Raw genomic sequence first — 27,816 nt, 5'->3', positions numbered from 1 at the left:
AGAACAGGACATTGTATCACAACATCGTAGATATTTCCTTCCTAAACAGGCAAGCATCTAATATATAAAGATGTCTAAGTCAGAGGCTGAGCTTGGTTCTGTTTCCTTTGACTAAATTAATGGGGTGTTAAACCCACAGTCTACTTCTACCAACTTCCAGATTGTCGTAATAGCCATCCTGGTACCAGGATACTCAGCTCTGGCCCTAAACATTAGCAGAAGAAGATGAATGAACCAATCCAGTGTGAGAGCTCAGCTGAGCTACCCATAAGGGGTTTGTGTGTGTGTGTGTGTGTGTGTGTGTGTGTGTGTGTGTGTGTAGGCGTAGGCCAGAGGTCCTCACCAATGTCTTTCTCAAGTGCTCTCCACCCTAGTTTTTGAGATAAGGTCTCTCCCTGAACCTGGAGTGCACTGCGTCAGCTGCATTGACTGGCTAGTAAGCTCGGGGAACTCTTCTCTTCCCACTTCCCTAGCACTGAGACCATGACATGGACACTGGGAGTAGAGCTCAGGTCTTCATGGCTATGTGACAAAAACATTGTGGACTGAGCCATCTCCCCAGCTCTGCGATAAGAATGTTCTAGTAAAGCAAATACAACAGCACTAAAACCCAAACTCAACCACCACCCAGTCCAGCTCCTTTTGTCAGATGGAATGACTCGAAACCATTACGTTTATAGCTCCTGATTTTCACTTTATTTTTAAAAGTCAATGTATGACTCTCTACTCAGGTATTCAGTTCAGCAGGAACAGCACTCCAAAATCTTTCAAAGGAATGGGCTGGGGATGTAGCTCAGTTGGTAGAGTGCCTGCCTAGGATGAAGCCCTGGGTTCCATGCCCAGCACTGCGTCTGTGGGAGATGGTGGTTCACAGCCACAATCTCAGCTCTTGGGAAGTAAAGGCAGGAGGATCAGTGATTCAAGGTCATTCTTGGCCACACAGTGAGCTCTAGGTCAGCCTGGGCTACATGAGACCCTATCTCAAAACAAAACAAAATCTCAGAGAAAGAAGGAAGAAGAAAATTATGCATCTATTGATATATAAGGACCCAGGAGGAAGCAATCTGACTTCCTAAAGCTCATTGGTTATCTGACAGGAACTCTTGCTACACCATTGTATTAATGAGAACAACAGAGTCCCTGAAAACTTTACACCCATTAGAAGACTTTCATGTAGAAGCCAAGAAAACTTTCCCGCTCTGTGTTGCCTCTGTTTAAACATAAACACATGATTTCGACATGTTCCCTCTTGTTAAACACTGCTCTATCTCTGCTCATTTTGCGCGGTTTACATTAGCCTCACATGTACAATAGCAGAGGGATAATTTGAGACCCACAGCTTTATTTAATAATACAATTATCCTATATTGGATTACTTAAAAGAGCTTTGTATTTTTAAGTTCTAGTTTTCCTGATACTGGTGATATGCTGTGCCGGGGCGAATGATTCAGGCTTCAATCAAAAGCTCCCAACTCAGTATGGAAAAATATTGAGCATTTTTGAATAGGCCAGGATTAATGAAGGAGCCAATGTACAGCCCCAGTGGGTGATCTTGCTCCTCCTGTTTAAAATGGGTGGTGTGGGGTCCAACACAGAGGACAATCTGGGGCAACTGGAACCTGCTAATTGCAACCTCAGGAAGGTGGTGTAAACCGGAGAAGAAAGCCCAAGATTTCAGGAGTAAATTTCAAAATATGAAGTTCATTCTTGCTTGGTTTCCTATGCCTAAAACCTTGTATACTCCAGGTGGGGTCTGAGAATGAATGAATGAATGAATGAATGAATGAATGCATGCAACTGGGTGTTCTGACAATCTAATCACAGAAGGCAACTCAAGAGTCATCACCATCGGTGCCACATATAAGGAATATTTACCTGCTGAACTTCATCCAATGTTGTCCAAAGAGATTGTACCCTAATGTTTCCCCTTGTCAATGAGACCTGACAAAATTAGCTTGTACAGAGACTCTGCTCTGTGCCAGGGACTGAGCTGATGACCAAAGCCAGAAAAGATAAGGATAAACAAGACAAGACCTATGTGCTGGCTGCAGAATGCATGGTGCCTAGGCCTCCTGTTCTTTGAGAAGGAAACTCTACTCTCTGGGTTCTTTGTCAGAGGGCTCCTTTGCTCTTCCATCCCTGGTATTCTGAGTGTCTGCTCTGAGCTGTGCTAGACAGAAAGAACCGGGAGCCAGCCTCTGACTCAGTGGACACCAGTCCAGCAGGGGCTGGGGAGGGTGGGCAGAAAACAGTAAGCCCGTGACTAAATGCAAAGTAAGGTATCACACCAATTTTCTTCATCCAATGAATACTGAGCACCAACTACATGTCAGGCAGGTGGTTTGGCCTGGGAATGAACTAGACAACCCCCCCCCCAGTCACTCTGGTGCTCCTGGTCACCTTGGTGTGTGTGGGCTGGAGGAGAGGGGGTAGGAATGAGAAAGCGAACAAAATGGGAAACCAGAGAACAGGAAAAAGTGATCGTGGAGGCAGGCAGAGAACCGGCAGTTGTTACTAAGTCGAGTAGTCAGGGAAGGGCTCGGCAGATAGAACCCAAGTGGTGCGACGTCAAATTCAAGGACAAGAAAAGACAATGGGCAAAGCACAGCTGCTATGCCTGGGTGTTTCACAGCTGAGGTCCATTTGGTCTCTGTGGCCACTAAGTTTTACATGAATAATATCCCATGAGTCCATTTACAGTACTAAAAATATTGGTCAGGGATCAGCAAGATGGCACACTGGTAAAAGTGCGTCCTACTAAGCCTTACAGCGTGAGTATGATTCCTGGAACCCACATAGTAGAAGAGGAGTACTGAGTCCTACAAGTTGTTCTCTGACCTCCACATGGGTGCCCTGGCACACATATACTCCCCCAACACACATAATAAAATGTTTTTAAATTTTTTAATAGATGAGAATCTACTGCACCCCTTGCTCTTCAAACATTTAATGCCCATGTATGTTTGAAAATCAACTTGTACCATTCCTGAAAGAGAAACAGGTTAATTTTCCTATGGAATGGCTAATTTTCATGGAATTTAGAAGACAGCAGGCCAACTGTTCTTCACACTTGTATACAAGGTTAAAGGGCAGCAAGGAGAGCCTTGCCAGAGGCCTTCCTCATTCAGCCATCCTCAGTGATCTGGCTCATGAGGATCACAGGTCCAAGCAACAATCCCTCTTATCTGGATTTTTAGGTTGTCTTTAAAAAACCAGCTTGATTTAATGCCCCACCTCAGTGACTGTGCAGGAAAGATTCTTATTTCTTATGCATTCTGGAGCCTGTTTATACCAGCCACGGGCTCCCCTTCCCACCCTGGTAGATTTCTCATCCTCCAGACACAGTGCCCTTTCTAGCAAAACTCCAAATTCATTGATCAAGATATTAGGTTTAAAAAGACTCAATATGGCTTGTTGACATGCTGTAAGACTAACAAATCCTTAAAAGATTAAAGCAATCTGCTGCCTACTGTGTATGTCATCTATAATTACATGCCTAGAAGAAGGAGGAGGGGTTTGGGAGATAGTGCCCAAGGGGGCTGCTTGCAACAATAGAGGGAGGAGAGAACAAGATGAGGAAAACACCTCTCGACCCTCAGCAGACGCGCTCCCCATCAGAAATTGGATCTGTTGCTGATGGTCCTAGGTGGTCACTGATGGCCCTCCAAAGAGCTCCCTTCTCATATCCCCTTGTACAACTGCCTTCTCTCAGGGGGAATAGACTGGAGTCTTGTTCTGACAAACAGAATTAGGCAAAGTGAGATGGGGATGTCATTTCTGAGATTAGCTTTCAAAATGACTGTGACTCCTGGCTTCCTCATGTATGCTGAAGGCAGTCTGCTACCATGTGTGATCTGATGTGTGGAGGTGCTCAAGTGCCATAGTAAGAGATTGTGTGAGGTCCAGGCCAACAGCCCCCAAGATCTGCCATCTGCCATCAGGCAAAAGAGTGAATTTAGAAACCAATTCTCCTTGGCCAACATCTTGATCATAGCTTTGAGGGACTTCCAGGTAAGCCACAGTGGGGCCCTGACCCACAGAACCTGTGAAGAATAAGTATTCTCTAAGACACCAAACTTGGAATGGTTTGCTACCTGACAAGAGGGGTAATGTACCAACCGTAACATGGACACACTGCATGTTCCTACACAACCATGTAATGGCTCACATAACGTCTGTGAAATTAGGTGCTAAATGCTATTTGCAACTCTACCCAGAAAGTTGATTCCTTTCTGCTAAGAGGATGATAAACTGATAGAAAAATAGTTTAACGCACCTGTCTAAATCTTGATTCAACTCCATTTGTGAGAGACCTTATGTTTAGGGATATCCCAAGACACTTCTAAGGACCACTTGGCAAAGTCAGCATACATTTCAAGATAGAAGAAGCAAAGAAAAGGCAATGTTGCCAATCAAGGAAGCACCTAGAAAAAAGGGCTAATCTCAGTCTCCTCCTTGCTCGGCTCCACGGTTCTCTCACACACACTAAGTATTGATTAGGTTTAATTAAATGGCAGTCAAAGGCTTATATCTTAAAATAGAAATATTACATTTTTCAAGAGGAATTCTTTAGCTACCAGGGAAGGACTCTAAAGCTCCCATCTCTTTTTCTCCTTCTAGCATGTCTAGCACCTTTTAAGAACCCCTAGCACAGGTGAGCGTCTACCACTGTGCTACCTTCTGCGGTCTGGTGTGCACACACCCTTACAAGCCGGGCAGCCAAAGTCAGGAGAGGGTGCCTTTTTTTTTTTCTAAAAGAGAAAGGAGGGAAGAAAAAGATACAAAAAGTCTTAAACAGAAGGCCAAAAATAAAAATTAAGGCAACCGAGGGATCCCTATATGCTGCCTGACCTGCTGAGACTGTTTCACTCCGTGCTTGGAGGGGGTCTTTAGTAGAGGTCGGGAGAGATTTCAACACCTGGTTACTGCCTATTGAATGACTGTAACACCAAAATGTGGAAAGACAGAACCTACCTGAAAAGAAACAAAAGAAAACGATCTGTAGATAATTTAAAAAGACATTACCATTTATGTGACTCAGAGGATTTGCATTAGAAAAACATCTTCAGCCTTTTTTTTTTTTTTTTAACCAGAACCTTCTTTTTTCCCTGCCTGAGTGTCCAGGGTGCATATTTTACAACCTAATGCATTGTTGCTGAATGCATATCCAGCTCTTAGGAACACAAAACACAGTTAGACTATTATGTAGAACGTTCACAAGGAACAAGGATGGAACAGATTACTTCACTTAAGACAGTAAATTCAATTACTTTTCTGTATTTATAACCCATACATTTTGGAATAATTGGTGAGGAGACTGAGTACTACAACAGTGTTTTCATTTGAATTCTAGTAACTTGATCTACTCTGTGAGATTAACCCAAAGCAAAAGGAATTAATGGCCCAGCAGGCAGTCTGTGTTAGAAGACCCTTCTTCTAAGATCCACCAGTCCTTGGCTGGGACATTTCCCCTGACTTTCCATCTGTTCCCTGGGTTTTTTCTATCTTTAAAAGAGTTGGACTGGATCATAGCCTTCTTACCCACTACGACCAAGAAAGGAGGAGGAAGAGGAGGAGGAGGAGGAGGAAGAGGAGGAGGAGGAGGAGGAAGAGGAGGAGGAGGAAGAAGAAGAGGAGGAGGAGGAACAGGCAGAAAAGCAACTGAAAAGAAAGTTCAATTTAAGAAGTAGGAATTGGAGAGACTTGTTTCAAATGGAGGGAAAGTGGGTATATTTAAACCAAATGTAAAGTTTGCACACTTAGCAGATAGCAGGCTTCCTGGCAGTTATATCATGGATTGGGGGACGGGGATAACAGGTGGGAAACTGCAGGAATGAACTTTGGCACACTGGGAGGAAGACCTGGAGGCAGGTTTTTGCCCCATGAGTCCATCGTCCTCTGGTCTCATTGTATTTTATTATTGCTGATGGCAGAGATGCCCCCCTAAAGCCCCTTTAAGACCTCAATGGGACAGAAGCACATGGATCTGCGTCTGTCCCCTTCACAGCCCAGACATGTCAAACATAGATCAAACACTTTGAACCTAATTCCCTGAGTCCCTTGGGATAGAGGAAGCATCAGGAAGCTTAACTCTATTTAGACAGATATTTCTCTGTTACTGTTTTTCAAACAATAGCCCAATGACTCAACCAATAAATTACTTATTAAGGGTGCTATTAACAGTCTGTCTAGCACCCCAGCAGGCTTCAATAGCTACATACATTTCAGTTCGGGTTCATGAAGAGAATCTACACTAGTAGAGTAGATACCTAGCCTTAGATAAGCCAGGTCCCGGCTGAGTTCTTGATGGCCTTATGGATCTTATTTGATACTCTCAGTTGAACTATATTCACCCATTTCACAAGTCAGCTGGCCATGGTGACACACACTGCTACTGACAGGCAGAGTAAACATCCATTCTCTGCTCTGCCAGGCCCCAGTGCTGAGCGTTTATATTTTAACCTCGAAAGAGAAAACACATGTGAAATTATTAATTGCTGCTGCCTTGAGGTTCAAGCCCAAAGGACACACTGGACCCTGGGCCTCAGTCTACCTGGTTTCCCACTAGACCCAACTTCTCTTACCAAATGCAGCCCGCACCCAGCACTGCCATGTTGCTTGCCTGTGACTTTCTGCCTTGACTTCTCATTCTATCCATCACAAATCTCCATGCTCGAACACCCTAGTATTTCAAGAGTTCCCTTTCTCCATGAGTCCTTCAGGATAGCTAGGGTCCATCTGCTCACTATCTTCCTCTCCACACCTCAACCCCTGCACCCTTCCTGTGGCGTGAGCACGGGGGTCAGGGCAAAGTCAAGGTTACCGTACACATCTGTTGCTGCCTTCATTCCAGACTAGAAAATGGCCAGGGCTTTACTCTCGCTGGCTGCCTTCCCCTTCTCTGCTGCCTCTAGACCCAAGACCAACAGATTCCTTCTGGTTTCATTACAGAAAATACAAGAACATTTTAAAAAGCTCCAGAGACTACAAGGTGGCAGCCTGTGGCCACTTCTGGGCAGAAGATGTGCTTTGTTTGGCCCATAGAATGTTTGAAAAAGTGGGTTGAATGATCAATGAAAATCACACAGAAATCTGGAATCCCTGCTTCTCAGCAAAAATGGAAAGATTTGGTAAAACTGAGGCCATCCCTACCTGGCAATGACAGATGGGCCTAGAGAGCAAAAGTTTGGAGCCAGACCTCAAGCAGGTTGTGCAGTCCCCAGGTCCCCCCAAACAGTGTATAGTCCCCTAGACCTGGCTGCCTTTACAGGCTGATCTCACCCACTGTACTGGTGGGCATCTGCACACGCGTGCCTGCTCATCGGCTCCTTTTCCTTTAGAAAGCCACAGAAGGCTTCCTGGAAGGGGGTGAGGGGTAGCTTTTGGGTAGGACCTCAAAATATGGAAACTGCTGTGTACAGCCTCTGTTGTGAAGGAACAGCTCACTGGAGCCCCTGTTCTGATACTTCCCTTTCCTTCCTGTGTTACCAGGACAGACGAAGGTTTCTCCCATCCACATCGTCAGTAATTGGAATCAAGACAACTTGCTAGAGTTCCCATTCCATGCTCTCATTCTCCTGATGGAGGAGGTTGAAAACCTGGACCATTTATCTCACTGCTCAATTTACCATTCCACAAAATGGATAGACTCGAAAATATTTTCACAGTCTTACCATTGCGAAGAGTAAATAAAAGATTGCATTTAAAGCTGTTAACACGGAGTTTTAAGATTACCTTTGATATTATTTTAGACCAGGATATGGCAAGTATTTTCTGGAAAGCTTCAGTTATCAAATATTTTAGCCTCTGTGAGTCAGTCTCTGTAGTAACTACTCAGCCACTACAGAGTAAAGCTGCAAAGAGACCTTTGTAAACAACCGTGTATGATATGTACTAATAAAACCTCATTGACAAAACGAGGCAGTGGGCCAGATTCAGTGTATGAGCTTTGGGTTTCCCTCATTTCCATAGCCAAGCAGTGTAAGTCAGCTCCGAAGATGTTATTCGGGGTCTAGGTGATATTTGTAGGAGCAGGTGTCTCCAGAGGGAATGTATGGATTCCCAAGACCAGGCTCTCCCTGCCATCCTACAGGGAGGGTGCTCCCACCTCCTCTTGCAAAGAAGCCCCTTCTCAGCCTTCACAAGGTAACCCATTTAGATCTCACTCACTTCAACTGTGATTTCTCGCCAAATGCCTAGTCAGACCGTCCTAGGATGAGCATCCAAGTCACAGGAAGCTATAGTTTGTGTTCATCACTCTGACCATGCCACAGGACCATTCTTTGACTTTGGATAGTTTGATGAGACATATGCACACCTTCCAGCTGCTCTCATGGGGCAGAATCTGCTTGCCTTCCAGGGTCCTGCGCTAAACTGCGCTCAGAAGCTACGCTAAAGACGTGGAGGCTTAGACTCCGCTCCTGTGACGTGTGACAGAGACACCACGTGGGGTCTAAGGGGCTTTTAAATTCTGTTATACAGCACGCAGTGTTACCATAGACTGATGTGTATATCAGTCAGTCACCAATAAAACTGCACATTCCTAGAGGTTCGAATAAAGGACAGGCCAGTGTACAGTGAAAGCAACAACAACTCAGTTCTCAGTACTTCGTAAAGTCATAGATAGTCACAGGGAGATAATCACATCACCCACTAGTTCTAGAAGAATAAGGGAGAGCCTGGGTTTCAATCCTCGTCAGAGTTTCACCTTTATGTGAACCTGACAAGGTCCTTCACTGCTCTTGGCCCCAGTGTACCATCTTCATAAGTATGAAAGTATCAACACACTACAAACCTTAATATCTCTGAGAATTAATGAGCTAGTCTATACTTAATTCATATATTAATACATGGACCAAGGTCGACATCATAGTTACCACACTATGAAAATGTTGTGACATTGATTTCATTGAAGGCTCTGTGAGGGAACACAGGTAGTTTTGAAAAGACAGGCTGGAGCATGTCCTCTGGCCTGTGAGTAACTAGAGAAGTGAGGGGAAAGCGTCCTAGGAGAATGGCGCATGGGTGTGATTCCAAGATCAAGGTCTATGCAGATAGCTGGGGAGATGGCTCAGTTAGTAAAGTATTTGCTGTCTAAGCATGAGGACCCGAGTTCAAGACTCAGCAGCCAGGCGAAAAACCAGGCAGGGAGACCCAACCTATAAATGGAGCTGGAGAGATGGCTCAGTGGTTAAGGGCACTGGCTGCTCTTGCAGAGGACCCAGTTTGGTTCCCAGCACCCACATGGAAGTTAACAACCATCCATAACCAACTCCAGTCCCAGGGGACCTGACGCCCTCTCTGGCCACCACAGGCATTGCACAGCACGGGTGCACTTACACATACACATAAAATAAATCAGCAACAACAATTTTTTTTTAAATATATGGAGGTGGTCTTCCTCCATTTTGGATAAATGGTAAAGTTACTTCTGTCCATCGCATAGGAGGAAATGGGCTCCATGACAACAGAAACCCTTCTGTGTGTTTAGTATCCTCACTGCTACAGCCTTAGTACAGGAAATGACACATCGGCATACAATCACATTTCTGAATGAATGAAACCACATCTCAGTGCCAGATGCCGGCACCCAAACTACTACCTTTTGGCAAACCTTTCTCAGGCTCTAGCTGAGGGCCCTTTGGGCTTCAGGAAAGACTTTGGAAATGAAGGTCTATCCTGGCAACCTGAATAACAAGCCTGGATTCTGTATAATCATCAGCCTTCGGGTCAGAATCTTTCCATCCCCATAAAGCCTATACCTCCATTAGTGATTTTATGAAAGTGATGTCTGTGTGGTGCACCATCCACTGGGGTGACCCCAGCCTGCGCACACACCTGGGGATCACTTGCCTACACTCACTCCCCAGAGCAAGAGAATAGACTCTTCACCAAAGCCAGAGTGCAGTCTGCTGTGCCTGGGGAGACCTGGGCTTGGGTTCTGTCTCCATGGCTCCCTGGGTCTCATCAGATTCTCAGGATTTTTCTGGGTCATTGGCTTTGGAACTGGACTCAGTGTCTTAGAGTTCCTGTCTCCTGAGTGTCTATTAAAGTATCCATGGAAAATTAGACCCTCAGGCAGGAGAGATGACTCAGTGGTTAAGGATGCTTGCTGCTCTTCCAGAGGACGCGAGTCTGCCCAGCACCCATATTGAGCAGTTTACAACTGCCTGTAACTCCACCTCCAGGGAATCAAATATTCTTTTCTGGCCTCTTCAGTCACCCACACACATGTGGTGTATATTCACACACATACACATAAAAATAAAAAAAAATATTTTTAAAATTGAGTATAAACCTTTTCTTAAGGAATCATGGCAATTCTTCTCGATCATTTTTATTAATCAACAATGACAAGGGAACCCCAGCTAATCATGCCTACACCCCAAAATGTCTATAATGACAGAGCCCAAAAACCTGCTTGACTAATGGTTGGCCGTCTATCGGTCCAGCCAGGGAAGGCGTCCGAGGACATTACCATGCCTCTCACTGCACAGCCTTCATTGGCCTGACCTTTGTCTCCCATCAGCCTTTTAGTTGCAATACAAATTTCCAACCCAAACTTTGCCAAAGATAGGCAGTCGTAAAATTAAAATAAAACAAACAGAACACCAAAATCAGAACCTGTCATTTAGGGACATCTAAGGACATATTTATTTTTTCACATAGCATGTGGCTAGTATGTTTCATTTACAGGCACCCTCTGAGCTGAGCTCCAATCAAATCACAGCAAGCCAAAGCTGAACCAAAGAGAAAGCAGGATCTGTCAAAGCCTCCGACACCTGAAGTTCCTTTGGGAGTTCGGAGCAAGCCAGCTGACAAGCCTATCTGTGGAGCACACGAGGCTTCCCTCACAAAAGTCAGGAAGCCACACATACATGCTCACACATGCATGCATATGTGTATGTGCTGTTTTTCACTTACGGTTGTAGTTGGCAAATTAAAAAATATGTATTTAAAGTGTATGGGGTAATGATTTGATGTATGCATACACTGTGAAATATTAATTAGCAGCTACCACCTCACATAGTCACCGTTTTGGGTGGTTGAGAGTAAAAGAGTTGTGACACATTCAAATATATAGCGCAGAGTCATTAACAACATTCACTGTGCTGTCCACGAACTCCCCAGACCTTAGCCGTCTTCTAAGTGAAACTTTGTACCCTGTGACTATCCCCCCACCCTTTAAAACATACTTTTAAAACTTATTTCTTGGGCCAGTGAGACGGCTCAGTAGGTAAATGCACTTGCCACCAAGCCTGACAGCCTGTTTGATCCCCAGGACCCAGATGGCAGAAGAAGTGAACTGACACCTGAAAGTTGTTCTCTGACCTCCACACGTGCCCCATGGGATGTGGCCACCCACCACCACTCACAGAGCAAATAAATAAACATACAAAATAAAAAAAGAGCCAGGCATAGCAGCACACATCTTTAATTTTAGCACTTGGGAGGCAGAAGCAGGCAGATCTCTCTGAGACTGAGGACAGCGTGGTCTACATAGCAAGTTCCAGGCCAGCTGGGGCTATGGGGAGACCTTGTATTAAAAAAAAAACAAAAACAAAAAAAAAACTAAAAAATACGTAAACATTATTCTCCCACAAAAAGCATACACAGAATTGATGAATCTAAAATATTTGCACTCAGCTCTTTGTCTCAGTTACTGTGCTCTTTTGTGATGGTGAAACATGTGCTTTAATTAGCAAATATCTGTAAATAATTTACTTGCTTTTCAAACACAACAGAACAATGGGGTCAGTTTTCACATACATTTACCGAGCATGTATCCTGGCTCTTAAGCCAGGCCTCCCATTGTTCACAGTAACTGCATTAAGCTGTCTGGTTCTTCCTGCCCTCCTTGGAGGAGGTTGGGGGTAGTGGGGCTAAAAACCCAAGTTCCAGTGGCAACATCAGTTTTGCAAGACCCTAGAAGGCAAGCCCACAGAGTTTTCCAACCCAGACTGGGTCTAACCTTAGCGTTTTCCTTAACGAATAAGGGTGACTGCAATGGAAGTCATGGCTGTAGGGTGCTCGTTAAGTCTTCTGGCCCCTAAAACCCTGATAGCCGGAGTCCCCCAAAACATGACGAGACCGAGGAAACCACAGAACTACATCTAGGCTCTGCAGGGGTTAAAACTGGGCCCAGTCAGCACCAAGCAAGATGTTAAATAGGAGAGTGAATAGAAGAGTGACTGCTCCAGGACTGGAGGCACTGTTATTTTGAATAAGATTGAAAAGGCCAGAAAAAGCAATTCAAAAACATTTCAATTATGTATTTCCCAGAACTGCATCTTTGAGGAACTAATGCAAATGCTGTCACCACAATAAAACTTCTTCCCACATAAAAGCATATAAAACAGGTTGAACAGCATATACTTTATAGATCATATGCATATTTTGGACTATTAATAAAAAATTCAAAATCTATGTATGCTTTACTCTCCTAAGCCATACAGTAATTATGATTAAGGGACAAACAGCACAAAAAGAGCCAATTTATATTCCTCGTGCTCAGGAATACTATTGTGTAACTAAGCAACTAAAGACAAAATATGCTCTAATTAATTCACTCCTCTGCTTATTTAAAAGACACAATTAGAACATTTTTATTTTCCAGCTTGCAGAGTAGCTCAACATGCTTGAGGGTGTACAGAGCAACACCTATTATTCTCAAAGACAAGAGTTTAATGTTTACATCACAGATAGGCTTGGAACTGAATGTGGGGAATGAGGCTTTCACAGGCCAGTGTGCTGCGAGTCACAAGAAAGAAGGTAGATATTGATGGGGTCACTAGGTTGGCTAGGAACGTGTGGCCTCTTTCTCTCTGTTTCTCTCACTAGGGCACAAGGAAGAGGTGGTCATATGGACAAGGACACGGGCCACTGTACCTACACATGACCACATAGAATCTATAGAATATTCACATCATCAAGCCATCCATCCTAGTCTAAAAGATGATGCCAAACATCCATCTCTCATACTGCTGATATACATCCGATTTCAAAAGCAGAATTCATTTACACAAATGTGTGTACGATGGGTGCTGCAGGCATGAGTTCAGAGCACTCTTTCAAAAATGATCATTGGCATATTTTTGGTGTGTGTATATGGCATATGTATGTGTTCTTGTGAGTGTCTGTACTCGTGTGTGGGTGCAAGTGTGTACGTGTGCCTGTGCACACCAGAGGTTTATATTGTGCGCCCTTCTCAATCACCCTTTGCCTTCCATTTTAAGACAGTGTCTTTCACTGAATCCATAGCTCATGGGTTTGCATGACTGGCCAAGAAACTCCAGGGCTCCAGCTGTCTCTGCCTCCCAGCGCAGGGATTACATTCATGCTTTCCTCCTGGCTGCTGGGGATCTGAACTCGGGTCCTCGTGCTTGGCAGGCATGTTACCAATTAAGCCATCTCCCTGGTCCCATGTATTTTTGAAATGTGTTGTCAATACCCATACTCAGGGTCCAGGATTTGAATTGGTGCAATTTGAGGGCCAAGGCCCAGGTTCTAACTATAGCAACTCAGCGAGGATTACAGTACAGCCTGAACAACAGCCAGCCTGTACAGGGACATGTGAGCAGATTCTCCCAGAAAGGAAGGCCCCATGAACACATCATGAGGCGAATGAATCTCTAAGCCAACAATTGATAAATTTGTTTTAAATACCCTTAAAAGTCAAGCCAACAAATAATCATTAGCTGCCATATTATTTGAGTAGAGGATGGCAAATATCCAACTTCCCTGCTATAAAACATGACACGCGAATGCATTCGATTCAAGCAATTATATTCTGGATATTGGTTAAAACTAGACTTTGATAAATGAGCTAGAGCCATATACCACTGGATGCCACTAAAACAATGGACGGCATGCTTTATTAATAATTAATAAGGAAGTACGCACATGTGTGGGCTCTTGTACTTCTTAAAAATAGTATTTCCTTAGTATGAGTCTGGCATACTAAATGTCAAGAAAGGTTTTTATTGCTTATAATTTGGAGTCACTGTTACACATGTGACCCAGTTAAGGCTAGCCTGAAAACACGCTGTGTTGAATCAATTGCCAAACCACTCAGGTGAGTTGGACTCTTCTGTCTGGAAGTCTGGGTTTCATGGGGCCCCACTGCAAAACCCTTGTTTTAATGAGCTGATTGGTAAAGGTTCAGAAAAGCACCCAAAGAGACAGCTGTGATGACCCCAGCCTGATTCTTCATTCAGTCCCACACACTTGCTCCTGTCTTTGGACAGTGCTACTAACACCATTGGTTTGGGTCACACGTTTTTGTGGCCGACAGTGTGAAATGGCTATGATTTTTGTGTGATGGGGTACTGGGGAATGCCCACAGGTGAGTGACCCACAAATGGACAAAGCTGAATGAAGGCAGGTTATAGAACATAGGTATTTTACAAATTTATTTTTTTAAAAAAAAACCCAAGCTTAAAAATTATATATGTGTGTGTGCAAGGGGAACTGGGCATGTGTGAGTTCAGCGCCTACAGAGGCCAGAAGAGGATGTTGGGTCCCCTGCAGTTGGAGTTACAGGTAGCTGTGAGTTGCCTACATAGCTTGCTGGGAATTGAACTTGGGTCCTCTGAAAGAATGGTAAGTGGTCTTAACCTCTGAGCATCTCTCCAGCCCCCCAAACATCTTTTAATTACATCTCTTAGTCATTCTGCATGCACTGAATGGTGCTGAATACCATGGAAGGATGCACAGGTGACCAACAGCCAGGTAAAGGAAGAGAACTCAACAAACTACAAGGAGGAGAACTCTGACGATATTATCTGCGAAGGGAAGAAGCCCCAGCATACACCAAGGACATGCAAGGTCCACAGTTCCTGACTGCAGGAATTCTTGTCTGATTGGTCATACTGAGTCCCCCGGATTCGAACAGATTCTGGCCCACTGAAGGTGTTCTGAAAACGTGTGTCCAGTGAGTGAGAATTCAGATATGAAGACAACGACTTCTTCTTTCCAGAAAGATCATGTAAAGTCACATAGTGTGACCTTAGCTCATACCAACATGAACCTAGAGCCACAGCTGGAAAGTCTGATGGCTTTTCTGTAGCCCTTGTCCGCCAATGGGCCTAGGTACCTGTGAGCTTCCCAAAGGAGCCCTTCCCCTTCACACTTTATGGCATCTAACCATTCCAAATACACTTCAATATGGATTTTACTTATTCACAAAATATAATATCCTAGTATGCCCTTCACATCAGGGCATACTAAGTCTTTAATTGATATCTGAGAAATTTAACATTTTCCCATCTAAACATGCTAATTGCATGCCTTCCTTTGAACACATACCACACGTGTTACTAACACAGTGTACCCGTGTTAAAAGCATCTTCAGTTGTCTTTAAACCTGATGATCTCTTTATTAAGATCAATCAACTGCTTGAGGAAAAGAACTAAAACGTCAAGTGTTTCGCACCCATCCCTTGACCTCGCACATGGTGAGCACTCAACAAGCAGTTTTTGATAAACTCGAGATAGATAATAGCAATATTGCCTGGAGTTTGGATCTTAGCCATTCCAAATACACTTCAATATGAATTTACATATTCACAAAATTTAATGTCCTAGACTCAATATTAAAACAGTTTTGTGTGCTGGGGCTGGAGAGATGGCTCAGTGGTTAAGAACACTGGCTGTTCTTGAAGAAGACCCAGGTTCGAATGCCAGCACCCACATAGCAGCAAACAACCATCCATAACTCCAGTCCCAGGGGATCCGACGGCCTCTTCTGTCCTCCACAGACATTGCATGACATGGGTACACTTACCTACATGCAGGCAATACACATATACACGTAAAATAAAATAAAAATACTAATAAAAAACAGTTTTGTGTATAAAATGCTAATAACGTAATATCAATATTAAATTATTTCTCATGAGATCTTGTTCCAAACCAAGTAAGAAAGAGGAATAGGGTCTGAGGATGTATGTGTGAGGTCCTCAGTTCAAATCCCAGCACTGAAGGACAGAAATACAAGCACTTTTAAGGACTGTCTTTGAGATCGGCCTATGAGGCAGAGGTCAGCAAGTTTTTTTCTATGAAGGGGCAGGACTGACAACACATATTTCTACTTTATTGGTCACACAGTAAACATAAGAACTACTAGCTTGGAGGTTCTAATTTAAAAGTTTCAGAAAATATGTAAATAAATGAGTTTGGCTCATTTTAAAAAAAACTATATTTACAAAATAACACCAGGGGCCTAGAGAGATGGCTTAGCACTTAAGAGCACTGGCTGTTCTTGCAGAGGACCTGGGTTTGGTTCCCAGCATCCAAATGTCAGTTAACAACCATCTGTAACTCCAATTCCAAGGGATCCAACCTTCCTCTTCTGGCCTCTGTGGGCATTGCATGCACATGGTGCACTTACAGATATGCAGGCAAAAAACTCATATACATTAAAATGATAATGATAAAAATACATTTCTTTTAAAAAAAAATCACCAGGCAAGATTTGGCCCTCTGATTTCTGTTGACTGACTGGCCTTTATCACAGTCCAGTGAGTGGTCTCCATGGAATGCTTTAGTTTTATCTTTGTTCTAAGAGGGTTAGAGATGTTCCTGAGTTCTCATAGGTCCTATGCTGGGTGTTGGACCTTTCTATTCTTAATCATTAGTGGTAATTCTCTCAGTAGAGTCTATATCATCAAATCCATTGATGAAAATGAGGTTCAGGAGCGTTAACTATCATTCAAGAACAGTGAAATCAGTTAACAAGTCTTAGAAGTCTTTGAAAAATCAGTTTATGGATACAGACCGAGACTGTGGGGCTATGCAAAGAAAAGAAGGGAAAAGAGAAAGAAAAGAGAGAGAGAGGGAGGAAAGAAAGAGAGAACAAGTCCAGACCAGAATCCTCTGGATTCCAGAATGAGTCTGTCTAATCCCAGATAGGATCAAATCAGTTAATCTTTTGAAAAATCCTGCTGGTCCAGTTGGCAACATTTTTCAGTAGCAAAATGTAAATTCTTAAGAAGTCTTCTGATGACATAGCCCAACCCAACATGCAGAGGAAAGACAGCTGGGGCCAGGATGGCCATGGATTCTAGCAAAGGAACAGGGGGGACAGCTTTCCAGGAAGGCCCCCAGTTATGGCTTCAAATTTCAATGAGAACAGCATTTTTTTTTTTAATGGCAGGGAAGGAGGAGTTTGACAGGGCATCTCCCTGCAGCCAGAGCTGGCCTAGAATTTACTATGCAAACCAGGCTGGCCTTGATCTCACAGAGATCTGCCTACCTCTGCCTTCCAAGTACTGGAGAACAGTAATATTAATGATGATAACATTACTGAAATATTTACTGTGTATCCACTTGGGTTGTTTGCACTTCTCACATAGAAGCTCATTTCATGCTTAAAACATTCCTAGAAGTAAATTTCCATTTTACAGATGAAAATACTGAGACACAGAATGCTTCAGAAACTGCCCAGGATTATATTTCTAGCATGAGACTGTTTAAAATATTTACAATTCAGAATTCCTGACCCAACTCCAGCAATCTAAGTTCTTTCCATAGGGGCCCAAGAATATCTGTCTTTGAAACAATTTTTAACCAGATCGTTACTGATGGTTTAGGTTGGATGGCAACAACTAAATAGTGTAAGAAATTCTGAATGCAAGAATCTGAAACACCCAGGCATGCTTGGTCTTGACTCTCTGACATCATCAGCCATCCTCATCCCTAGTTCCAGGCCATCAGCAAACCTTTATGCAAACCCCAAGCCTCCGGCTGGTCAGGCTGAAACCCAAGCGTGCACATACTCGTACTCTCAGAGGCTGTACCGCCAATAGATTAAGACTTGGCAATTTGAAAATGAATATGATCAGAAGTTAGCCAGTAGCAGAACCAATTACCCATCTACTTTGCCACTGTCCTCTCTGAAGAGCTACTGGCCACATGGGACAATTGTGGGTGATTACTAAAGGCATTTAAGTCCTTGCACAAGTTTCTGTCTCTCATTTTCCTGGTAACTTGAAACAACATGGTGGTGAGGTTCAAGGGCCTCCACGTAAATACAAAAGTTACTATGCTTTGTTGTTTAGGAAAGTAAAATTACCTACAACAAAGACCACAGCTCCTTCCTATTTGTTAAGCACTTTGCAGTATATAAAGCACTTTTTACCTACACACTGTCTCTTCATCTTCACAGTAATTCAGTCATTCATTTTGATTCCCATTTTGTTGGAGAAGAAACTGAGGCTAAGGGTACTTACAATTATTCAAGGTCAAACTAATAGTAAGTTGCCAAATCAAAATGTGCCTCTTTTTTATTTCTTTGTGTGTATATAATGTATGCGTATGATGTGTGTGTACTGTATATGCGGGGGGGGGCACTTGTGTCACAGCATGCCTGTGGAGGTCAGAAGACAACTCAGGTGTCAGTCCTTACTCTGCACCTTGTTTGAGACAGGTTCTCTCTTTTCTTGTTCTCTGCTGTATACTATCCCACTATAGAAGCACTGGGATGACAGATGTATATTACTATGCCCACCCTTACAGGGGTTCTGGGGATTAGAACTTGGATCCTCATACTTGTACAGCAAATGTTTTATCCACTGAGCCATCTCCCTAGCCCCAAATGTGCCTCTTTTTGGAATGTTTTCCCCAGTGCTAGTTACTGAATACATGCACACTTCACCATCCTCTCTTGGTTTGTTTTTTAAGGATTTATTTTATTTTAATTGTGTATATGTGTATGTTTGTGTGTGATGTGTGCACATAAGTACCAGGTACTGGCAGAGACCAGAGGCACCAGATCCCCTGGAACTGGGATTACAGGTGTTTGTGAGCTCACTGAGTTGACTGATGTCGGTGCTAGGAATCGAACTTGGGTCCTCTGGAAGAGCAGTACATGCTCTTAACCACTGAGCCATTTCTCCAGCACCACCATCTTCATTAAAACTGATAAATAGCTAATAGTTATTAATAACTGAAACTATAATGCTACATAGCAGTTGTTAGGAGCTGCCGAGCTTCATCAAATAAGACTTTTTTTCAAACAAAATATCTGGAGACCTTTGACAGAGCTGATAGACTAGTTTCAGTTTTTAAGTGAACCAGGACTACCCATGTTAGTACACACTTCTAGAATCTACTATCGTGCATTCTCTGGTTTCAAGAGTAGCTTTCATTGGAGGAGGCAAGCTTAAAGTTTAGGAAGGGCTGAGCGATCCCTGGCTGACTTTTGACAGACCTTATGACTTTCCTAGCTCTCTTTCCCCATCTATTAGGTGGGCAGACACAGTCCCGCCTCACCCAACCTCCCACAGCGATGGCAAGGATCAATGAGGAAATATTCTTTAAAAAAATTATCTGCAAATCACAGCTAACCACACAGGGACGCTGTTTCTAAACTCCCACAATGATCATTTTCCTGCTTTTAGAACTGACGTCTTCACATTTCAAGAAACCAGAAAAAGGCAGAATGATTCTTTTCAACCAAAAAAAGCATACCAAGTCCTGTCTGTCCTTTTGAGATGGATGCTGATGTCAGCTCAATCAAGAAATTATTAACCTCCATTTGGTTACTTAAAATAAACTAGACTGGCTGATTTAATGTGTTTGAATATTTTCTCCAAGAATTGGGGTATGTCACCAAGAAATCTTTCCCCTGCAGTTACCCACGGCACAGGCAGCTTTCAAAACTATTTAAAATCAATAATAAAAATCATTTCAATGTATATAAACAAGTTAATGAAGTGAAAATAAAGCAAATTTCTTAATGAGAGGCCCTGTTGCCCCCTCTAGGCGCCTGCAGTAAATGCTGGTCTCTGGATCTCTGGATCCCGCCCCCCCCCTTCCTGGAGCCCGCCGCTGCTTATTCTGTTAACGAATGACTTAGGCCAGGGGGGAAATGACATCACCGGGGTGGAAAACCGATCCTGCACTAGGAAACTTTCTACCTGCTTTCCATTTGTCATAATTATTTTGCACAATGCAGCTTGTATTTGCATAATTTTGAGGCGTGTCATTATCTCAATTGAAAATTGTTTTAATATGGCTGAATAGTTCACAATGACATCAGCCAAAGTCCTAATGAAATATACAAGTATAATCATACAGCTAATTACCAGCCGTGTTAGCATTAAAAAACAAATCATGCATAATATTAGACGATGTATATGCAGCTGAGGATTATAAATAGAGCCGTCCTCTTCTCACAAACCCCCTAGAGTTTACTTTTAAATGGCAAGATTAATTTTCTGAGGTATGGCTCCTACAGCTGTGACGAAAAGTGCCGATCATTACAACTCCCCATAAGGAACAATTAAAAAGAGATCGTGTATTTAAAAATATATCTATTCACTGTCAACAGTCCTGACAGATGGAATCTTTCAATGCTTTTATTCTTAAATCAAAATTCACTATTTAATTACATGAACAGAAATTAAACAGGGCCCAGTGGGGTCAACTCTGGGTCTTAAAATAAATTCCAATTTCAATTAAAAAAAAAAAAAAGAGTGACCACAAATAGCCCATAAAACACTGAATAATTTCCTCCTGGGTTTAGTCCGAAGTCTGTTAGGCACCAGCTCTTTTCTGGATATTTAATCCTTCCCTTTTCCAGATCACAGGCCATGTTGAAGTAATAAATTTGAAAAGCAAATAATAAGAAATCAGGAAGGGGGAGGGGAGGAAGACAGCTGTGCAGGAAAGTTGGGTCGGGGGAGGGGGCTGGGCCAGACCTCAGTCAGGGGAAGAGCTCAACCTGTTGGTGGGCTGCGGGGGTCCCACTCGGGGTTCAAACCACACCTTTGTGAGACCGCGGGCGGACGTAGGGACAGGGGAAGGTTTAGCCACCCCCTGCTGTCCGGGGAGGGCTGGGGAGGGGTGTGTGCGGGCAGGAGGCGGAGCTTATTTCCGAAAAGCTGGGCCAAGGTTCTGACCAACTCGCGTAATTAACCCGCGTGGACCACTGATGGGTAATTCGATCTGGGGAGAGGGAGTGAGCTGGCGAGGCCAAAAGTGCAACCAACTCCACCAGCTCCAGGAATGTCTGCCGGGGCCGGCGGCTCGGGGGCCCCCAGGAGTTCGGCACCGAACCGTTCCTTGGACAACAAAACCAGTCCCAGACCTACCTCGAAAGCTCTCTAGCCTGGCACCGAGCCGGCCGCCCTCCATAGCCCCAGCCTGATCCCCCCGCACGCGGCCTCGGGCGACACAAAGCCCGGCCTGGGGGCCGTGCGCCCTCCCTCCCCACCGCGCCCAGGGCGCACAGTCCCCGGAACGCGTCCCGGGGGTGGGGACCGCGCCCCGCTACCCCTGCGGCGGCAGACCCCGGGAGGCGGCGGGCGGCAGGGGGCAGGCGGCTGGTTGGACCTCCGACCCTCCCCGAGAGCCGCGAGCGCCCCCACGGCCGCCTGGAACGGTGCGGGAGGCCGCCTGGAACCGAGCGGGAGGCGGTGGCTCCCGGCTCCGCGCGCCACCCGGCACCGCGCCGCAGAGCTGGCCCCGCCAGCACCCGCACCTAGTCCCGCACCCGCGACACGGCTGGAAGACGTCCACTTTGCGTGGAGTCATTGAAAATTAGAACATCAAATGGCTCGGGGAGGGAGGGGGAGTGGGCGAGATAGTTGTTAATGCTTAACGTGTTTGTGCCGGTTACACGACCGCTTTGAAATCTGCCCGGGCAGATGTGCGAGTTATTTGAATGTATTATCCAGTACCTGTCATTTATCACTTTAGTCAACACGCCTTTGCCAACTCAATCTCTTTTGATCTCATTCTGCCTCCGTTTCGTAATTTCCGCCCTCTTAAACATATCAAATACTTAAAAAAAAAAAAAAAAAAACGCGAACAATATCGAAACCCACCGAAAGAAATTCACCCGGCCCAGGGCCCAGGCATGGAGGCAAAAAAATTTTTTAAAGCAAAAAATACATATATACATATCTATTAAAAGCTTGATAGTCAATATTCAAGGGACCGTAGCAGAACACACAAAACACACCACACACACACACACACACACACACACACACACACACACTAGAACAAAACCCTTCTTGAACAAGTTATTTGATCTTGACTAAAATCAGCAGTTGGATCCTCTTTGTAGAGCTGACAGCCAAACTCTGACAATGGTAAAATACTCCAGCCCCAGTTAGTGGCGCTACCCCTTTAAAAAACGAGTGGATTCAGCTCGCCCGCAGAAGTGAATACTGTATTTTCAACCTAGCCTTATAATACGCATTACTGGAGGGGGGGGGGGATAATAAAGAACGAAGGAAGAGAGAGATAGGTTTACCACCTCGCCATGGTCGCTATTTCTGCCCTGGGGAGTGTCTTCGGGGAGGAAATAAAGTTTGGAGCTGGATAGAAGTTGCCGGCTGGTCCTTTCTTCCCACAACAGCTGGAGCTCCGCTATGCAAATCGGATCCTTTGGCGTACATCTTACAAAGAAAAAGTCGCCAAGGGACAAGATTCTTGGTTTGCCTTCAAGGTGGAATTGAAAAGCCTTGTAGAAAATGTAAGGTCCGTGCAAGCCACACGGTGAGCCGACCCACTGCAGGGGGAGAGAGAGAGGGAAAAAAACCACCAAGTAAATAATGTAGCCATCACACACAAATATCTATTCCCAGACAGTCACATACAGACATCCACACTCTTGACACAGGCGAGCCCACAGATACAACGCTGGGTGAAAAAAAGATTTATAGAACCCACAAATTTTCTCCCTCCCTTAAAAAAGCCCCCCCCCGACCCCCACAGCCACCCTTCCCCAGCTCCCCATCCGAGGCGGTAAAATTACATTATGTAGGTATGATCAGCTCAGGGGATTTTTTTTTCTAAACAATAAAAATGATTTGGGGGGGGGATGCAGAGGGTAAAAGTTTGGTGAAAAGTTTGTGGGGGGGTCTGGGGGTGCAGAGGTATGGGTGAGCTGGGGGGCTGGGGGGTACCGAGGGGCGCCGGGCTCGCAGGAGCGGAGGAGAGCAAAATACCTGGAGTGAGTTGGGCTCCATCTCGACGTTCTGAATTGATTGAACTCAACATTCTCTCCAAACTTGTTGGCTTGAATGGATTGCATCAGGTCCTGGCAGGGGAAAGCATTCTCTGCCCGCCGCCCGCGTGATGTCTCAATATAAAACTCAGCCCTCGCCTCCCCCTCCGCACCAAAATGATTGAAAATATGTCCTAATATTTCTCCGACGACTCAATTTTCAGCTCCTATCAAAACGATGTGGGTTTCCTGCCAAAGATGGGTTGATCAAATTCGAAATCGGGAGAAAGGATGGGTCGGATCTCTGCGGGGAGAGAATGGATCAAGGCAAAACCCAGACAGGAAGATGTTTAAAAAATAAAATCCAGCCTAAAACCGTGTTACGAGGGCATCTTTCTCTTCCGAGTGGGTTCTAACTACGAACAGCGTCAGATGAGATTTTTTGGAGGGGACCAAGGCTCGCGATCTGCGTTGTGCATCTGACAGGACCTGCTTGTATATGTCTAATATAAAGAACATTTCCTGCAGAGATTCCGGGGCGCTGCTCCTGTTTCTAATGCTCCTTAGCAGATTTGCTGTTATTAGACATGTAGATTTGTTTGATAGTTAAATTACGCTTCCTCACTGCCATGTTTTCGAGAACTAATCTGTTAAATTATCTTCTGACGCCTATTTACATGGAAGGGGAAAGTGGGTTATCGATTATATAAACATATAAATATTAATGCATTTGTTAGCTTTGCAAAAAAAAATTCAGCAAAAAAAAGGAAGAACAGAAAGGCAAGTGAGCGGTGCACACACGTCTCGTGATTTTGCAACAATATTGAACGGACAGCGATTGCATTTAGGGAGAGGGACAATGAGCGATGCATGATAAATCAATACATGCGAGCCGCGAGTCTGCTCGGAATATGAATTCGGGCTCCGGGTTCTGCGTGTGCATTCTTTAATTTTGAAGTATATACAGTCGTACGTGTTTATAATGCTGATGGACGCCAAGGGCTCTCTCAGATGATAATGTTGTTTATATAACCCGGCGCTACAGGAATAATATACCGACTCTTACCCCCCCCCAACACCCTCCCCTCAAAAAAGGGAGGGTAGCTTCCTAGATTATAGTTCGAAACTGAAAAAAAAAAATCCATTTGCAAACTAGTTAAATACCAACAGAAATTAAGCTGTTGGAAACGGGGGAGGGGGCACACATCATAAAACAATAAAGGTTTTTAATGTGTGTATTTATTGTTCTCGAGCCCTGGAGCATTGAGAGGTTTGCATGCACGGCTATTATGCAAACACAGAGAAACTTAAGAGCGAACAAGGAACAGGCAGGGACTGCAAAGCCCTGCTAGCTCCGACCCAGCTGCTGGTCCTCCGCCCGGCTCGCTTGCATTTTCGCAGTGTTGATGTAAAATGGTGTACTCGCTTCCCCCACCCCTTCCCGGCTGTCCTCCCACTCCTTCCCGCACCCCCTCCCTCCAGCGATTTTATTATATTGGCACCAATCTTTTCAAAGTGGGTCTGGCAGGCTAAAAAAGTAAACATGTACTATATGGGGAATAAGGTCTGTGTAGCATGACAGTTGAAACTTGATCTGCGATAAAATTACAGGATGTTGAAATTACTAGCAAGCTATTTTTAACGCTTTCGCAACGTTTCACCTCTGCTCGCAGCATCCAGTTGAGACAGGATTACTTTAATGAAAATTATATTCACATGACTGAAGTTAATACACTCGGTAGAGCACAAACACCTTGTCTTTGGTGACTGGAGGTGGAAAGACCCCTCTGTGTGTGTGTGTGTGTGTGTGTGTGTGTGTGTTAAGCTCCCACCCCCCATAACGTCTGCGTCCGCTGCGGTAAGAATTAGGGCACTTAACATTATCTAAACCACATTTTTAATTCAGAACATGGGGAAGCAATAAAAAGGCAAGATCTATCTCATTTCTATACACACAGAGATAAACGAAAGAAAATGGCAGATCTTCCAATTACAATAAGTAATAAAAACCCAGGCCAAAAAGCCCGGATTCTGGAAGCTGTCGAAAAACTATTTTAATAATTTAAAGTAATATCCTAACTGCACCATGGAGGACAGTGTACCCATGTACAGTCTTCCATCTTTTGCATTAGCCAAATTATGACTTGTACATCACTCTTTAATTATCTTCTCTGAAATTTCATCTGATCTTCCTATTTCATAAACATGGGTTACAGAGAGAAATTACAGCTCTCTCACTCTCCTCTTTTTAACTTTATGATGCACACTGCAGACGTTTGATTAGAATAACCCATTTTGTTCATTTTTAACATATGAATGGACTTGACTGAAGGGCATTTTACATATTTTTAAAAATATTCATGAGGTATGCCTCAGGCTCCTATTAGTCTCTGTCCTGTTAGTGTAAATATATACATTCATTTCAAGAAATGGTATATTAAAAAACTTGAGTTGCAGTATTTTGACAAGATCTTTAAGATCAGCCATGAGTCAGTTTCCTGCCTGACCAAGGCGCAGCATTTATGCAGGGAACCTCAACACAGTGCCTGAGGGCATCCCTCAATTGTGTATTAAAGCTTGTTCTTAAAAATAGACAGTTCCTCACAGAATTTGAGCAACTTGGGCTGTCTTTGATGCTGTCTTTAAGTGTCTATAACTGACTTCACCTAATTAGAAACCCTAATTCTGTGTTTGAAGATAGGCACTGTCCTAGACTACACATTGTTTAATTTCTCTGATAGAGTTTGTGAGACCTAGCTCTGAATATTTCAGAATATCTGCACTTTTATTATCAGATCAACGCTAAATCTCAAACGTGGATCTCTCCCCTCTTTCCACATCACCATGAGCCCCACTCTCATGGATATAATAAATCTACTAAGTCAAACCTCTATCCAATACTAAGAAAGGCTTTTAAAATCACAGATCACAATAGTGGAGTGCCCCCCCCCACCAAAAAAATCTGTTTTAGCTCTTTAATGTGATGTTTGATAGACACCTGTAAATTATCTGTGTAGCAACTATCCATACAAAGAAAGTTTCAATTAAGATAAGGAGATTGTATTGAAACAGTTCTTTGAAGTAATGTAGTTAATAGCCTGTTTGATTTCTGCTTGTGAGAGAGTAATAACGTGGATTCAGGCTCCATCAATCACAGAGCAGATGTAAGACTTGAGACACGGGCACCCAGGGGAATAGAGGCTAACTCCTGCAGTGCAGGGTCCCTGGGCTAATGTAAAGTAAATACTCATAAACAGATTGAATGTTGTAAGAAGACAATCCATTCAAGACAGTTATAATCATGAAAGCAACTGCTTTATTTATCTATAAAAAAAACTTGTAGCTGGGAATGACTGTGTATAAGGGAGGAGGAGGGGAAGGAGGTATATGTTTACATGAACCACTATTTCTGGGTCCCTTCTTGTTCTGAGACACAGCAACCTCCACCCACACTTCTATTCCTGCTGTTTTATTAGCTCCCAACCCAACTCTCTTAAGTTATCTATTTAAATGGTTTAAAAAATTTTAAAAATCATTATCTGGGCCTCAGGGGGAGCAGTGTCTGTGAATCCTTCCGTAAAGGATCAGGGGGATTACGTTAGCTGCAAACCCAGCAGTGACATAATTAGGCAGCTTGGACTATAATAAACAGGATCATTAAAAAAAAAAATAATAAGTGCAGTTTGAAGAAAAAAGGCGTCCATTTCGAGAACGCCTGTTTCCCTGCGCACCTCTGGGCCTCCCTCCCCCAATTGTAAAAGGCAAGTGAAACATTTTTGACCTTGGCTGCAATAATACTTCATGTTTTAGGACTTTACTCAGCATTTCATCTACTAATTGCTACACACTACCGCTTGTGGCTCGAATCTGCCACTGCAGCTTTCTTTCACTGGTGAGCGTGTTGCTGGATAAAAACCTGGAGCTCTACCTGGCCGCTTCCTTTCTGGCTTCCCCGCTGCGCCCCCTTCCCCTCCCCCTCTTTTTTTTCTTTTCTTATACAGCTAGACAATACTAATTTTCTAGAAAAATCCCACATGCTTGAAAACAGGGGCAGTAAATGTTCTATCTCCTAAGGTCCTTCCACTGGTCAGGGCAAAGTGTGGTGGGGGGGACCCTGGGAAACTAGTGGGGCTCTGCGGGAACGCGGGTCCAGGTCTGCTGAGGGAACCTGAGGACAGGTGACTCTGAACACCGGGACCTTAGCTAGTCCTGGGCTGGGTTGCAGTCAGAGGGCCTCGCCGCTGCCCACCTGGGAACCCCTAGTTAGGGGCGCTCTCGCCTTTTGCTTAGCCAAGAAGTGGGGATCACGGGGGTCACCCTTGCAGTGTGTGGATGGGCTCGAGACTTTAAAAACCAGCCCTGTGTGCGGGCCAGACGTTGTACTGCCCATCCTCCTGCAAGGCTGGCGCCATGGTGAGCGGTGGGCAGGATGACGACAGTCATCAGGCGGCTTCCAGCAGAGAGGGTTCGCCCGGCTGTGCAAGTCTAGGGTTAGGAGGAGAAACAGGGTTATACGGGTCATTGCTTTCCAGGAGACCTCTAGTGGTCAAAGGTTGAGCTACACCTTAAATTTGGGGTTCCTGGCTGCAGTGGGTCTCCTGGGCTGTGCTGGGGTGGGGATGCTAGCCTAGGACGCGGTGAGAGTAGAGTAGGTTGCTCAGGGATTAGGAATGGGACCAGGAGTGACACGGGAAACTTGGAGAAAGGTACCCTTGAAGAAGGGTCACGTGACGGTCCTTGTGGGCACAGGAAGCCCCAAGGTCCTCTGAAAACTTGCTTTCTTTATCTTGATTTTCTTCTTGGGTCTCCGATTAATCACATAGTCTCAGTGAAGCTGCATGATAATGTGCCCAAGT

General features: G+C 44.3%; 1 protein-coding gene across 1 annotated transcript in view; it reads right to left on the bottom strand.

Moving 5' to 3' along the window:
* Arid5b (AT-rich interaction domain 5B) overlaps positions 1-23,077 on the bottom strand; it is a 192,680-nt gene extending 169,603 nt beyond the window's left edge. The window contains exons 1-2 of the mRNA XM_008837297.3: positions 22,962-23,077; positions 22,268-22,522 (exon numbers count right to left, since the gene is read on the bottom strand). Of these exons, the coding sequence (XP_008835519.1) occupies positions 22,268-22,522; positions 22,962-22,982 (276 nt within the window). The 5' untranslated portion in view covers positions 22,983-23,077. The remainder of the gene's footprint in view (positions 1-22,267; positions 22,523-22,961) is intronic.
* Between the last annotated feature and the right edge of the window lie 4,739 nt (positions 23,078-27,816).

The sequence above is a fragment of the Nannospalax galili genome, unplaced genomic scaffold (assembly GCF_000622305.1).
Source record: "Nannospalax galili isolate Female #2095 unplaced genomic scaffold, S.galili_v1.0 scaffold178, whole genome shotgun sequence".
NCBI classification, from domain to species: Eukaryota; Metazoa; Chordata; class Mammalia; order Rodentia; family Spalacidae; genus Nannospalax; species Nannospalax galili.
This window is presented reverse-complemented; position numbering and strand designations above follow the sequence as displayed.